General features: G+C 47.6%; 1 protein-coding gene across 7 annotated transcripts in view; it reads left to right on the forward strand.

Annotated features, from left to right (window-relative positions):
• prkcz (protein kinase C, zeta) overlaps positions 1-16,576 on the forward strand; it is an 84,159-nt gene that overhangs the window by 38,555 nt on the left and 29,028 nt on the right. For 6 of the 7 annotated variants that reach the window (XR_003782679.2, XM_029124029.2, XM_029124027.2 and 3 more), the window contains 3 exons: positions 12,444-12,529; positions 15,857-15,988; positions 16,338-16,428. Coding sequence is in view for 6 of the 7 variants with exons in the window: in XM_029124029.2 (XP_028979862.1) it covers positions 12,444-12,529; positions 15,857-15,988; positions 16,338-16,428 (309 nt within the window). In the remaining variant the exon portion in view is untranslated. Of the gene's footprint in view, positions 1-4,776; positions 5,064-12,443; positions 12,530-15,856; positions 15,989-16,337; positions 16,429-16,576 lie in introns of those variants that run through there. The other variant, XM_029124030.2, reaches the window with a different exon arrangement.

The raw sequence follows: 16,576 nt of genomic DNA on the forward strand, positions 1-16,576 counted from the left end.
GGAACCATGGACGCGGCGTTACGGGAACCATGGACGCGGCGTTACGGGAACCATGGACGCGGCGTTACGGGAACCATGGACGCGGCGTTACGGGAACCATGGACGCGGCGTTACGGGAACCATGGACGCGGCGTTACGGGAATGGGTGTGTAGACGGCGACCACCATTCAGATTTTGAGGAATTAACACTCCCAATATTTGCCAATTTATCATTTTAAAAAAGGTCTGTAAATGCTGCCTAACCCCACAAAAGATTGGTGGATAAACCCCATTCGTGTGAGTTTACACCCCCCCCCCCCCCCCCCCCCACACACCACCAAGGGGGTCTGTTGTTATGAAACGTTGGTGTGCTGTTTTCTGTCACTCTGACCGTCTCTGACTCCTGGCACTGTGGTATGTCACTGAGACAGAGGATGGCAGTCTACCAAACCTATTTACAGCCCCCAGTTCTCCCCCCCCCCCCCCCCACTGATCAGTAGTTGCCTCACCCATCCGGAGGAGCTCAGTCTGTCTGTCATCCGGTCGCTCAGCAAGTCAGTTGCCCTGTCTGTCTGTCTGTCGGAAAAACAACTGTCGTATGTAATCCTTTTCATAGGCAGTTATGTTATTCTGTTATTCTGCACTTTGGGCGGTTAGTTATGTGTCGTCTGAACGTTGTATTCAAAACCATGTCTGTGCACAGGATCAGATGATGCCCCAACCCAGTGGGAGATTCAGTCTTGGTCCATACAGTGTGTTACTGCAGTGGATTGTTTTATGACACGCATTTTCAAGTCTATTAGCTCCTAAACTTACTAGGACAATACGTTTTGCCATACTGCAGATTCGACACATTCATGGGTTTGTTTTTTCTATGAAGAAGAGGTTGTAGAAAGTTAATGAAGTGGTGTTCTCAGGTGCTTGCAATGCCATGGTCATGGGTTCGATTCCCATGGACGGCCAGTACTGGATGAAAGCCTCGGCTAAAGGATGGGAACTGAAGTAAGGGTGGCCTTTACTTGACAGGCCGGAACCCACATTCATTACGTGGAGTGAGAGCACTGATCAGGTACTCCCTGTTACCGTGGCGATAATGGGCCGTGCTCCACACCGGCCTGGGGAAGACCGGCTGTCATGACGTTACCGTGGCGATAATGGGCCGTGCTCCACACCGGCCTGGGAAAGACAGGCTGTCATGACGTTACCGTGGCGATAATGGGCCGTGCTCCACACCGGCCTGGGAAAGACAGGCTGTCATGACGTTACCGTGGCGATAATGGGCCGTGCTCCACACCGGCCTGGGGAAGACTGGCTGTCATGACGTTACCGTGGCGATAATGGGCCGTGCTCCACACCGGCCTGGGGAAGACTGGCTGTCATGACGTTACCGTGGCGATAATGGCCCTGGCTCCACACCGGCCTGGGAAAGACAGGCTGTCATGACGTTACCGTGGCGATAATGGGCCATGCTCCACACCGGCCTGGGAAAGACAGGCTGTCATGACGTTACCGTGGCGATAATGGCCCTGGCTCCACACCGGTCTGGGGAAGACAGAGAGAGATGGAGTGAGAAAGATATGGAGGGAAAGAGAGAGAGAATGATACCTGACATGAGATTGGATGAGTGATGAAATGTAGAGAGTAAGTAATTTTCTGTGTTTAGGTGTGTTTGTGTGTTTGTGTCTGTGTGTGTGTGTGTTAGGTTGTGTGTGTGTATGTGTGTTTCTGCATGGGTTCGTTTTTAGATGACGTGAAGATAGAGGATGACGCCAAGGAGGACATGTTCACAGCTGTCATCAGTTACGTCGCTGCGAATTTGGAAAACTTCATGTGATACGAACTGGCAGAGCCCAGTGAAGCTAGACCTGGCTGTGCCTTGTTGAACTGATCAAGTCTACATCAACTCTGTGGTACATTTAAACAGGCAAACTTAATAAACAGTTATTAAGAAGGGGTGGATGTTTTTTTATTTACATGTAGCTAAATGTTTATTATATATTTGAAAGGAGGCTTGGGGACAGGTTCCCCTGTTCTGATTAGCACATCCCTGGTAATGAGGTGTAATGTTAAAGTGTTTTACTGAATCTTTTACTGAATCGTTTACTGTTGTACTGAATCTTTCATATTTTAAAGAATATATTTGTTTTCCACGCAGCACATGCGACAAACCGTGCTCTCCAGCATCTGCCTTGGACCCCTTAGCCGCCACCAGAATGAGATTCGTTTCAGAGGGCACATATTTGGTTCTGAAGTTAACCAAATGGTAAATGTGAGTTAACAACAGCCAGGTCTATAGCACACAAAGCTGTCTGAATTTGCAGCGCTGCAACTGTAAACACGTCAATCCTGGCGTCATCCTCCATCTCCATGAGCTTTGATGAAGGAATCTGAGGACTCCTGCTCAGCAGGCTTCCCAATATGCTTCGATGTCTTTGAATATAGCAAATAAAAAGTTTGCCGTAACTTCTCCCCAAGTTAGACTGGTGCCGAAGCTGTATGTGCTCACCGTCGATGATTATATGACTTTGAGGACGATTAGTCGGTTATCCAGGAATACTGTATGCACGTTTTCTTCAGGGTTGGGTTTGAGCGCTTCTGGATGAATGCATGGAATCGCTCATTCCGTTGCCAGGGTGTCATATCAGCCAATGATATCACAGCACTGCTAAACGGAACACATGGCAGGTGTTCCGTTTAGAGTGTGTGTCTGCCTGACATGAAGCTCATACACACACACACACACACACACACCCCAGGATGCATGGGACAACTACCAGTTGATTAGATTTTGTCTCCCCAAAACCCACTGGTTGCAAATCAAGAGGTCCCTCCCCTCTGACATTCTCCTCCAATGGCATTTTTAGAAGGAGGCAGGGAGAGTGGATTTGAGAAAGGGCCCTTTTGAAGTTGTTAACCTCTTTAATGTTGTTATCTTCCACACGGATGGCTAAGTAACAAGAATTAAATTAAGAATTGACTTTGTCACGCTATAACAGAGAGGGCTAATTGCGCCCAAGTTGCTTCGGGGCTGTTTGGTATTCTTAACCGATTCTGTCTGTCTCCATCTCCACGAGGCGTCAGATGATGTCCCTGCTTTAAATGCTACCATCTGCCACCATATCTGTTGTCTATATAAGGTCTTTGCTTTAAATAATACTGTCTGTCTACCGTGAAGAGTCGGAAATGAGGACAGTCCCCAGAACAACTTGAGCTCACGAGTGCGGGCCGTTCAGAATATGCTTTGTTGTTTTACTTCACACAAACCAAGACACACAAACACACACGCATCAATGCACACCTTCCTACTCACAGATACATGCACGCACGCACACACACACACTGTTGTTTTTGTTATACAGCCAGTGTAGTGTCTGGATGTAGTGTTTTCATCCCATTCCCACAGGGAGCCTGGTGTCTCCTGCCAGACCAGCATTGTAAATATGACTTCCTAATTGACTTGCCTGGTTAAATGAAGATTAGCGGTGAAGTTCACCCATTTAACACGTCCTCTTTCTCTCTCTCTCTCTGTCTCTCTCTCTCTCTCTCTTTCTCTCCTTTTCTCTCCGTGCTGGAAGGTGATTGTATGAAGTGCTTTTTGATATTTTGTTTGGTTACAGAGATACGACAATGTGGCTCCAAAGTGTGTCTGAGCATGTTGTAAAATGATCCATAATGCTCCTAACCAATTCAACTCAACTTATTATTATTATCAAATGCTCCACAGTGCCATGAATCCATGTTTAAATTATGCCATTTATAACAAAAACTGAAAAAATGCAAATATGGATTTATGTAACAGTAAAACAAAAAAAAGAATATCAGTGAAGAGAAACAATCATTATCATAATTTGAGTTGGTTGAACTAGGGAGGCATCTAACAACTGTTTTCTAATTGATTATTCCTTCAGCTACTTTGGTTAATTGATTAACCGGATAAAAAAAAGAAAAGGTTCAGAATGTTTTTCCTCCTCTTGAATTAAGCTCTTTAAAGCAACTTCAGATAGCAGTTATATCTCTATGCTGGATCCAGAATTGCACAGTTTGCTTAATATACGGGTAAAATACAACAATAGGGACAAATATTTTACCTGGCCGCTTTAAAAATAGCTGATGTTGAGGCTAAAGAAAACAGACGACATCACTATTGAAGCCAATGAAAGTGGACTGAGGATGCACTCTGTTCTGTGTTTTCACTGTGGAGAAATACTAGCCAGCGTTGACCCTGGCCTGGTCCGTCTATAATATGAAGAATGCTTAGCCAGCAGGCGCTGCTCCATACAGCCAAACGCCACCTGAACAGGTTAACCACCTGTGTGTAGCAGCCAGCGCCATCGTCCAATGTTTATTTTATTCCCTTTTTTTTTTTTTTTTGCGGCACCCACCTAAATAATCAATAATAACAATAATATTAGTTGGCAGCGTTGTTTTTCTTTATCGACATCATTCGTTTTGTCCACTCTTTTGATTCGCAGTCCTCGTTCTATGTAGAGCCTTTTATAACCAGCTTCGACCTGCGACAAAATGTGACAAGCAGTTCTCTGTCCTGAAAGAAAATATCGGAGAACGGTTTGTGGGGTCAACTAAATGTACTTAACGAGTGATTAAATGGGCACCTACTGCTTTAAAAGAATACACTTTAAACTACTAGAAACATAATGCCTAACGTTGGGCAAACATTCTAAATGAACTGATCAGTACACCGTGTTACTCCGTGGTCACTTGTCCAACTGAGAAAGAGTTGAAGTTTGACCATTGGTCTCAGCTTCTGCCAATGTTGTTGTTTTTCTTCTGCGCTGTGTAGCCAGTCTACTTTAAGACTGGGTGACATTTGATTGTGGAGCACTAGCCAATGGTCCATTATCATCTTCCTGCTAGTGGGCTGGGGAACAATGTCTGGAAGTGAGTCAAACCCCTGTACGTGTCCTGTCCTCGAGCCTCTGAAACCTCCACCACCACTGGGCTCCTGAGAAGCAGACACTTTTCTACTGCCGTAGATCTTATGAACACCTCCAGCCCTATATGGCCCTGTTTTATCAACTCAAACAGCATGGCCGGATTCTTCCCCCTGTCCTACGCTTGTGCAGGTGCAGTACGCCAACTTTTGCTGGTTATTAAATTATTCTACTTTCCAGTTTTTGGTGTTGGCATATTCAAATTTCATTTTGCTGGTCGTTAAAGGATTCTGATTATCTTTGCTGGTCGTTCAAGGATTCTAATAGTGTTTTTTTTTTGGTCGTTAGAGGATTGTGATTCCCTTTGTTGGTCATTACAGGATTCTGATTCCTTTGTTGGTCATTACAGGATTCTGATTCTTTTGTTGGTCATTACAGGATTCTGATTCTTTTGTTGGTCATTGCAGGATTCTGATTCTTTTGTTGGTCATTACGGGATTCTGATTCCATTGTTGGTCATTACAGGATTCTGATTCCTTTGTTGGTCATTATAGGATTCTGATTCCTTTCTGACATACTGCATCTACGTTCTCTCTGTCTACCTTGGGCCACCACCCCTCTCTCTTTCACTCTCTTTTCTCTCTGTTTCTGTTTCTACTAGTATATCATCTCTATTGGGCTTCTGAAAATGGGGCAACCCTCGTATGTTTGTCTCCCAGGAAGGCCATGTTGTTAGAGGTCAGCTCTTCCATGGTCCGTTAGATTAGAGGAAATGCATTTGTGTGTGTGTGCGCGTGTGTGTGTGTGTGCGTGTGTTATGTGTTTCCATTCAAGAGAAAAGCCTGTTCTCAAATGTTTTTCACAGTGTCTCCGGGAGAGATTAAAAATAATTCATCCTCAGTTCCAACTTTTATAACAACTTTTAATTGGCTAAAGCCACTAGCTAATTGTGTCTCAGATGCTCGTGCACTGAGAGTTTTATGGAAAATGTCATTCTGTTCGCTGCAGCATTGATTAAAAGTTCATGAAAACGGTCATGATTAAGAGAATAAGCCCGGCCCTGACAAGTCCACTCGTTCTGCGTGCTAGATGCTCTTAGCTTTCCGTTTGACATTAGACCCATCATTTCATACCTAATCATAGCATTATAACTCGCACCAATGAATGACTTATGTATTACCCTGACAGTGGCGAGGAATGATCAGTAGTTAATTAGTGATCAACAGTGACATGGGTTACATCCCTCTGTTGCATTTCTTTCTCATCAAGTTTTTTGCAAAATAAAATACTTTTCTGGAAGAGCAGTAGGCCGGACTGAAACCCAGTCTGAACATAGGAAGAAGGACCCCTGGATCAACCTTGGTCACACGCTGCCATTAAGCTTAAACAAACACGATCGTAAACATTTCAGTTTGGCATTTTCTGTCCGACGTGTGGAGAAGAACAGGATAAAGTGCTCGCGAACCGCCAAAGTTCAGCATCAATACATGGTGGCTGGTCAGAAAATAACACGCCCGTGCAGCTCAAAACGTCAGCCCATGTCACCCTGTGTTTGGCAGGAGATAACATACAGCGCACGCAGTAGTAAACCTTTCTGAGAGCCGTAACCAACTCTTTAACTGCCCGTTCAACTGAAAAACACTGTAGGCATAGTGTTACACGACCAATGCTCATGACCCCTGCCCATGACCCCTGCTCATGACCTCTGTCAGTTGACCCCAGGGACATGGCGGCTCCCGTCTCATTCGTGTTAGCGTCGCCCCCGGGCGCGGCCACTCCGACGGGCTGATCGTGAGGCGATATCACGACAGATCTGAAAGCGTTGCCCTGTGGTTGAGGCGCAGCTGTTGAAAGGGGTGTTCAGAAGACGTTGAAAAAATAATAACAACAGTGGAACTGAAGTGTCCTTGAAGTGCTTACCGGGCAACTCCGTTGCCACGACACCCGAGGGATCTGAGGAGGATCCTGTGCCCATGTTAGGAGACGTGTCGACTAAACGTGTCATACGTTTCCACCGCCCACCTGCTGTGTGCACCCTGGACCAGGGGGAACGGGATTGGCTGACGTTCACTCCCCCGCAGTGGGATGTTGTCTCGGCGACCACCCCCACCCCCCACCACCACCACCCCCACCCCCACCCCACTGATGAGAAGGCTGCAGCAGAGGGAAGACGGAGTAGCTATGGAAACGCTGAGCTTTGATTGTGATTTTCAGTGGGCTTGGTGTGTTCCCTATGGGGGCCGTGAGTTAAAACAGGATTAGAGAGAATTGATGAGGAGGCCAGGAGAGGGTTCTGTCTCTTTTTCTTTCACTTGTTTCTCACTCCATCCATGCTCTCTCTACCCGCTCTGTCCGTCTCACCCATTCTGTCCGTCTCCCCCGCTCTGTCCGTCTCCCCCGCTCTGTCTGCCCAGTCTTTCTACCAGTGGTGGTCATATTAAGGCCTACGACAGGATTCGTCCCAGAAGCCGCTTCAGTCTGGCCGGCAGTAGTACAAAATGAAATAAAACATTCTGGGGAGTTAAATAAAAACACTCCAGCTAACACTTGAACATGTAAAAAGAGATTGAAAGTAGCTACAATTGATCAGGGACCTAGAAATGTTTTTGGATCATTCCCTTTTCTAGCTCCAAAATAGTTTTTTAACAAATAAAATGCACATGAAAGAAATGTGCCTCCCTCATTTGAATTTCAAAATCCCAGTGCACACAGGGAAGATGTTGACAATAATGTGTGTGTACGTACGTGCGTGTGCGTGCACTGGTCACGTTCACGTGTACCTCTACTTCATTAACCGAATATCTGCCATCGCTAGTTACAGGAAGTCACAGGAGTCAGAAACATTCACTGACAAACCCTAATTGACGAGACCTGGTTTGATGAGTAGAACTGTTCAACAAGCACCCCCCAAACAGCGTTCTTCTCATCAGCCCTCGTCACACGGCGACACCGTGTAGGGTGTAGGTTTGGTGAACAGTAGTGAACTAGGTAGGATAGAGGGTCCGGATTAGGACGCAGCCCGCCTTATAACAACCCCATGAAGGGAACATTACATGGTGTGTCTGCGACTGGGACATGAGGCCGTCTCAGGTCGTTCATTCTTCTTGTCTTTTTACCCCTTCCCCTTAATCCTCATCCAGTTGTACAAAGTCCTTTTTAAGTGTCTGGGCCAGTGCTGCTGTAGCCAGCTCATACTAAGGGACCAGGTTAAAAGAGTTTAGTTTAAGCTGGGCACCTAAGGACTACTGATTTGCTGTACAGAAAGCAGTGCTTTATTACACCCACGGGATATGGAGAATGGGATTATGTAAAGGCCGAAAAAAGACCATAGACATGTATGGGAATGGGGCGAGACACACACACACAGACTCACACACCGACACATGCACAGTCACACACACGCACAGAAAAAGAGACAGGGACTGACTACTGACTGACTGACTGACTACTGACTGACTGACTGACTACTGACTGACTGACTACTGACTGACTGACTACTGACTGACTGACTACTGACTGGTTGCATCTAAATGGGCATAAGCAGTGGAAACTAAGCCATCAAAATATTTCAGCTAATTACATCATTTAACGTTGTAGTTGTTTTAGTGGTGGTTTGCATTCAGATCGGTTTATTTGCAGACAATTAAAGCCAACGTCATAACCAACCAAAGCTGTCATCTGGCGAGGTTGTTGTTGCCTTGGCAACACCGGCAAAGTGAGGATGCCTTCTGCCACACCACCATGCTGGTCCACGCCGGACCAACACCCTGGTCCACGCCGGACCAACACCCTGGTCCAGACCGGACCAACACTCTAATCCACACCGGACCAACACCCTGGTCCACGCCGGACCAACACCCTGGTCCAGACCGGACCAACACCCTGGTCCAGACCGGACCAACACCCTGGTCCAGACCGGACAAACACCCTGGTCAAAGCCGGACCGACACCCTGGTCAAAGCCGGACCGACACCCTGGTCCACGCCAGACCGACACCCTGGTCCACGCCGGACCAACACCCTGGTCCACGCCGGACCAACACCCTGGTCCACGCCAGACCAACACCCTGGTCCAGACCGGACCAACACCCTGGTCCACGCCGGACCAACACCCTGGTCCAGACCGGACCAACACCCTGGTCAAAGCCGGACCGACACCCTGGTCCAGACCGGACCAACACTCTAATCCACACCGGACCGACACCCTGGTCCAGACCGGACCGACACCCTGGTCCAGACCGGACAAACACCCTGGTCAAAGCCGGACCGACACCCTGGTCAAAGCCGGACCGACACCCTGGTCCACGCCAGACCGACACCCTGGTCCACGCCGGACCAACACCCTGGTCCACGCCGGACCAACACCCTGGTCCAGACCGGACCAACACCCTGGTCCACGCCGGACCAACACCCTGGTCCAGACCGGACCAACACCCTGGTCAAAGCCGGACCGACACCCTGGTCCAGACCGGACCAACACTCTAATCCACACCGGACCGACACCCTGGTCCAGACCGGACCGACACCCTGGTCCACGCCGGACCAACACCCTGGTCAACGCCGGATCAATATCCTAATCCACGCCGGACCAACGCCCTGGTCCACGCCGGACCAACACCCTAATCAACACCGGACCAACACCCTGGTCCACGCCGGACCAACACCCTGGTCCACGCTGGACCAACACTTCGGGACAGTAAGGACTTTTGGCCGGTCCTTACATACTTTATACTATTTTTTAGGCTTGATGTTAAGTTTAAGGATAGGATTGGAATTAGGTTTAGAATTAGGATTAAGTGTAGGCATTTAGGGTTAAGTGTAGGCATTTAGGGTTAAGTGTAGGCATTTAGGGTTAAGTGTAGGGCATAAAAGTTAGGGTTAGGTTTAGGATAAGTGTCATGGTATGGTGAGCAGCAGCGCCATCGTTCCGTACATCTTCAGTTTCCCATATCTTACGAACACATCCCGGACATGTTTTGTCACATGTCTTCAATCATTCACACCAGGGCCCAATTCATATCGTGTGTAAGTGTTTAAATGTTTCCCCTCTGCTCCCCACAGTGGGGACCGTTGTCATGTTTGCTGTTGTGTATGGTGCTGTTAACTTTGAGTACAGTATACCTGTTGCCTACCTACGGTTTGCAGCTTCAGTCAGCCCTTTTCTTTTGTTGTTTTGTTTGCTCTGTGTTTGTTTATTCAATTAAAATATCCTCACCGACTACCTCTGACTGCACCTGGTTCCTTGCTCGCGCAACACTACACCCATTCATTACAATAAGGGTTAGAGTAAACCTTACATTTAGGGTTAGGTTTAGGATAAGGGTTAGAGTAAACCGTACATTTACGGTTAGGTTTAGGACATAGAATAAATTGTTAAAGGTTTCAACATTTCCAGTCCTCCCATCCAATGCAGTTTTGTTGTGTGTGTGTGTGTGTGTGTGTGTGTGTGTGTGAGAGATTGGGAGTGAATGAATGAGTGGGCATGTGAATAAAGGAGAGAAAGGAACAAAAGAGTGTGCTACTTAAGCTAAATGTGTTTTCTGTGGTAGGAAAAGCAACAGCCATGTCTGTTAAATTTCCCTAAACCTATTACTCCACTCAATAAAACTCATGCTGAGATGGGCAACAACTTCAGTGGATCTGTCAAAACAAGCAAGCTGTCATTTTAATGTACAACAACTTGTTTCTGTGCCGTACTGTCACAGTGAGGCATGTTTGACATCAATCACAGCATCATTTTTAACTGGATAAGCGATTCTACTGGTGGTTTACGTTTTAAACATGACTTTAATTTTAAACTTGAACATATCTAGTTAGGATATTTATGTCATTGTTGCCCCAATCTGCAAACGTCTTTTCATTTAATACTAGAGTTGTGAAGATTTTCGATATTGAGCATATTCTCAACTCAGCCTCCACATAATGCTCTTTCCTTGAACACAATCTGTCGAGGGCACAGAGCATAGTCACTTAATCTCATCGGATATTCTGTATACCAGCAACAATATTCTGGGAGTCTCAAAAGGGTGGATAACCTGTCGTAAAGTTGATTAAAAACACGTTCAGGAAGAGTACCAGGGCTGGTCTAAGATCCGGTTCACATGTCTGTGTCATCTCATCAGAATCCCGGATCAGGAGTCTGACTTTAAGACGCTTGGTACGTAGGTGGCATTTTGCTGAGTCTTCAACTGTTTCTTGGACAAGGCGCCCCACCCCAACCACGACACCATTCCGACGAGGGAGCCTCACCCCGACCACGCCATCATTCTAACAAGGGACCCCCACCCGACCACGCCATCATTCTAACAAGGGACCCCCACCCGACCACGCCATCATTCTAACAAGGGACCCTTTCTCCTTCCTTGCGTCCCTGTGCCCTTACATTAACTTTTGTCCTTCAATCAAACAGTGAAAAGCAGATTTTTGTCCCTCGCTTTGCAGTCAGCGTGTGTAGTGGCACCACTCACTGTGGCCTGCAGAATTCAAGTGTCGTGTGCTGCCAATTCAAATGAATCCTTTTTCTTTATAAATACTTTAGTGAGGTCTTCCCAATAACCCCGCACAGTACCTTTGCAGTCCACTAGGGGGCCGTTGTTTACATAGCCCTGTGCAGAGTCTGTTGACAGAGCGTTGTTTATTATGCAGTACCTGACAGAGTATTAATAGGCAGCTCAGACGGTATAAATAGCAACCTGCACCTTTACTCTCTCATCAGGATTCAAGACATTACAGAGAAATTAATGAGACCAGGACCTCAGGAGAGGAAGAGGGGAGGGTCAGAACAAAATGAATGTACAGGGGAGGGACAAAAGAGAACAGGCAGGAAGGGAGTGACACTGCTGAAAGAAATGGTACAAAAGAATGGATAGAATGAGGGGAATGGAGGGTGAAAAAATAGGGTATGGAAGAAAAAGAAAAAAGGGATAGAAGACAAGGGAGAGAAAACGGGGGAGGAAGAAAAAGAAAAAAGGGATAGAAGACGAGGGAGAGAAAACGGGGGAGGAAGAAAAAGAAAAAAGGGATAGAAGACGAGGGAGAGAAAACGGGGGAGGAAGTAAAAGAAAAAAGGGATAGAAGACGAGGGAGAGAAAACGGGTGAGGAAGGGAGAGAAGGAGGGTAACTGAGAGGACGTAAAGTCGGGAGAGAGGAGGGCGGGAAGGTTTGAGAAAAAGGGGAGGGGCGAGACAGAGGGAGGGAGGGATTGAAAGAAGGAGGGTGGGATGGAGAGAGGAAAGCACTAACAATGTTGGAGCATGCGCCCGGCTCACGGGAGACGGTTCTTCTCCACTCGTACTTTGACAGGCACCTTCTGAGTGCGCGGGTGCTTTAAGGCCAGGGAGAAAGGCAGGACGTCCAGCGTTCGACCTCTCTCTTTCTCAGTCTCCTTCTGGCACTCTCTCCCTTGCTCTCACACCTCTCACTAGTTACTTTGTCATTTTGGAGGACCTTGCACCGCTGCGTCCTACTCTGCCTCCTCCGTCCCTCCCTCCACCTCCCTCCGCCTCCTCCGCCACCCGTGTCTCTTGCAACCTGCCATGCAGCTACTGTACCACCGTTTCCTCTCTGTCCTAGAATCGATCTACCGCCGCGGGGCCAGAAGATGGAGGAAGCTCTACAGAGTCAACGGACATCTCTTCCAGGCCAAGCGCTTTAACAGGGTAAGCTGTCGGGTTAAATTCCCGCCCCCCCAACCTCACCCCCCCCTGCTCTCCCTCCACCACACTAACAATTCCCTCCTTCCCAATTCCCCACTTTGTGTTCCTGTTTAGAGGTGGTTTGGACACTCATCGGTTGGCTTGTCAATAGATTCTCATCTTCCCTGTAGTGATGTGGCACTTCTTAACAAGGTGTAATGAAAGTTTTGCTTCGACTTTTTTTGCAAAGGACAAACCACGTTGGTGTATTTCAAAGAATCGTCTGCTTCTACTAATGTGCTGGAGGAGTACAGTACAGTTCATTCACAAATTCATAGTGGTTGAATAATGCACGGCTCCAGATCCAGGCATTGCCACAGGTACAGCTGTCTGGGAATTGATGCATTATTCAAGATGGCTGCCGTTGGCCTATTTTACGGGTTGCCTTGTTTCGTCCCCCCCCACCTTACTACCCCCCACCCCCCCACCCGCTAAAGGTTAGAGAGAGAGAAAGTGTGTCCATCTGCATGTAGAGGCAGCCTAGTGGTAATGCTCTAATGGACTGCCAATGTTAGAGCCTGGGAGGATAATGTAGTTCCAGGCAGAACTTTAAGTGTCTGTTACATGTGATGGGAAACAGCAGTCAGATCAGGTGCCAGGCTGGCCTGCTTAAAGCATTTGTTTCTAGGAAGACCACTACTTTGTTTTGGCTTGTCAGTCTTTTGCTGTCTATAGACAATATGGGTGAATATCACTGCTTTGATTGGGCCTATTTGGAGGAAGCAATTGATTAGGTAGCTTGAGGGACTGAGCACACAGTTAAACCTGACTGAGTAGACATTTAGGCGTCAGCTGGTTATGTTTGGGAGAAGTGATTGTAAAGCTGATCCCAGACCAGTAATGACGGGTTAATAGCACCCCCCCCCCAGGGAGCCCTTGCCTGCTGAGTGACGTCTTGACAAGCCAGAGCACTGGTCTCAGATCTGCCAACTCAGCCCCATAACGTAGTGCACCGCGGTCTCCTCCATTAGGCAGCCCGTCTCGCTCCCGGAGTACTGGAAGAGCCCGGCAGGTTACGTTGTTGCCGCGGTTATTGGGCTGGCGTAGTCCTGTCAGACGCGGGTTCTCAGCTGCCATTAGCTGTCCGACTGCGTCTTCTCCTCCGCGCGGCTGTTTGTCAGCCGTGTCGTTGTGGCTACATCAGACTGCTTGTCACTGTGTGTGTACTCTTCTGACTTGGGAGGGATGGTTGCCATGGCACACTGGCTCGGCAGTCAGTCCCGGCTGGTGCAGTCTTTCCCAACATCTCTCCCGCCACTGCTCCTCCCTCTCTCCACCCCTCCCTCACGTCTCTCTCTCTCCATACCTCCTTTCTCTTTCTACTTTATACAGTGAAAACAAGTCATCGAGCAGAAGTAGGTCAGGTTTCTCTTCTCTGCCCCATTCTCCCTCTCTCTCTCTCTCTCTCTCTCTCTCTCTCTCCATCTTCTCAGGCTCCCTCTGTCTGTCTCCCCCATCCCTCTCTCCCTAGCCCTCCCACTGCCCTCCCTCTCTGTATCCTTCTCCCATGTCGTCCGTTTCTCCCCCGACTTCTCAGAAGAAATCGTTTTTGGTTATGTTTCGTTGTTTGCAACCCTTTAGCGTTCATGTCCAAATGTCTGTAGTTTGTCTTTTATCCCACAGAACGGTGGGGAATGTGTCAGCCTGTCAAGGACATCTCAGAGGTTGATTTCGCTGTTCTGACTCGGAGCCAACCACATGCTGAGTTAATGCACTTTAAATAGGGCTCGTTCTACATTGCTTCCCTGGCTCTCTCCTAGTGCTTAGCAGTATTTTTTTTTTTTTTTTTATGGGGGCCCAGCAAAGGCCAGCCAGTGAGAAGTAGTGTATTAGCCCTGTTGGAGCTGACAGTGAGCTGGCTCAAACATGACGTGCATCCCAAGCAGAGTTTCATGGCCCTGGTCAAAAGCAGTCTGCAAAGGGAATAGGGTGCCACTTGAGAGTCCTTATGGGACATTTTGGGGAGGCGCCGAATAGATGGAACTAATCAGGGGGTAATTTACTGTCCAATCATGGGAAGGAATGAGAGCACTACCTCACTGGGGTTGAATGTTTCACTGGCGCAGGTTATATACTGTACTTCATATTCTGGGTGAGAAAAAGCCAATGTCCTGAAATGTATTGACAGAAAGATTTTAACTTGAGATTTTAAGCATATTTTCACTCAGTGATTGGCTCATTGTGCTGCTTCAACGACATTTCAGTTACTCAAAGTAATTGTCTGGCATTGTTACTAAGTAATGATAACTTGTATCTTTATCGATTTCTGAAGCACGAGGAATATACTTTAAATTGCCGGTAAATGACAAACGTGTCCAAATTGTTGGAGTTGAGAGGCGTCTGTCTTGTAGTACCAACATCAAGAGTTGTTGATCCCTCAGTATCTCCACCATTGTCTTGTTCTGTAGCTGGTGTTTGGTTAGAGTCTTTGTAACGTTGAATATAGCTAGCTAGTTAAAGAAGCATCTAGTGGCTCTTTTAAAGAACAAAGTGCATTCGTTATGGCCCTTTGTCTCTCCCGCTATGGAAATGCTCTCCCCGAAGTCTTGACACGGAGCTCCGAGCGTCTGTCTTCAAAGTTTCTCACCTCAGAACAGGCGCCTTAATTACTCCCCTGCTACATGCGCCGCGCGAGAGGGGGAAAATAGAATTTTTTGACAAATAAAAGCAGATGGGTTTATTTATTTATGACTCGCCTGAACCTCTCTCTCCGTCTCTGCCTGTCTCTCCCCGTTGAGTCAGTTTGGGCTGGGTAGCGGTAGCTGAGCTTTTGAAGTGCGTCTCCATGGTGTCTCCATGGTGTCTCCATGGCAACAGCGCTTCTGACAGTCCCCTTTGAACTGCGTGGCCGGCCTTTCCCCAAGACTCTCGGTAAACAGCGTGTTCTGAATGGGTTTTGTCGGTACACTCGGTGGTGGACACGATATCCGCATGCGTCTGGTTTCGGAAGCCGCGGCTGGACGGCTAGCGAGACTGAGAGGGTCCCAGGCAGTGGGTCCCACTACAGCAAAATGTATGCACAGATAAAAGTGCCAGTGTATCGTCCAATGGACTGCAAGTCGGGTGATTCACTAACACAGGAAGTCCTGCGTCGGGGTAGTTAAAGGCAAGACCAGGGACGAGCGTGCTGATGTCATATTATATCTAGGCTCCTAGGCTCGCCCCACCATTAGCTGTGTCTGTCTGTGTGTCCACTCCACCTGTCCTCCATTGATCGGTGATCAATGACTGCGACAGTGAGCTCCGATACTCAGCAGAGCCGCTGTCTGTGTGTCCATCTGTCCTCTACAGAAAGCGTACTGTGGCCACTGCCGTGACAGGATATGGGGGCTGGGGAGGCAGGGCTACAAGTGTATCAACTGCAAACTGCTGGTCCATAAGCGCTGTCACAAACTTGTCCCTCTGACCTGCCAAAGGCATATGGTGAGTACCCATGGAAACGGCGGTGTGAATGCAGTCCCTACCCAAACGGTGACACTCTGTGCTGTAGCGTCATGAAGCGTTTGGTCATAAAACCCAACATGTCAGGAATGGTTAGCCTTGCTGTCTGAATGCATGGGGACTATATGCAAATGAGCCTCATGGAAATTGCAGAACATTTGCTTTAAATAATTTTGTGGCAAGAAAAATCAAAAGTTTCTGAAGTTCTGTGGTCTTCACGATTCCTATCAACATTGAAAATAAAAGCCTCTTTTTCCCGGCCACTTCATTTGTTTGATATTGTACCTCATAACTGTGCAGTTATTTTACTTTGCCTGACTCTTCCGGACAGGATCCAGTCATGCCATCACAGGAGCCCCCTTTAGATGAGAAGAGTGAAGAGGTTGACCTTCCCCCTGAAGACTCTGAGCATAGAGATGAAAGTAAGTTCCTATAACATAAAACATCTAGAATGGTGACTTGACATTTTTACAAATCCCCTATTAATATAACTGTTGCAGGCTTGCTCTCTCGTCCACCTCAGTTGAAACGCCGCTTTTAAGTTCCACTTACGTTCCTTTTTTTCTGCCA

Source organism: Esox lucius, chromosome 12, assembly GCF_011004845.1.
Source record: "Esox lucius isolate fEsoLuc1 chromosome 12, fEsoLuc1.pri, whole genome shotgun sequence".
In the NCBI taxonomy this organism is placed as follows: Eukaryota; Metazoa; Chordata; class Actinopteri; order Esociformes; family Esocidae; genus Esox; species Esox lucius.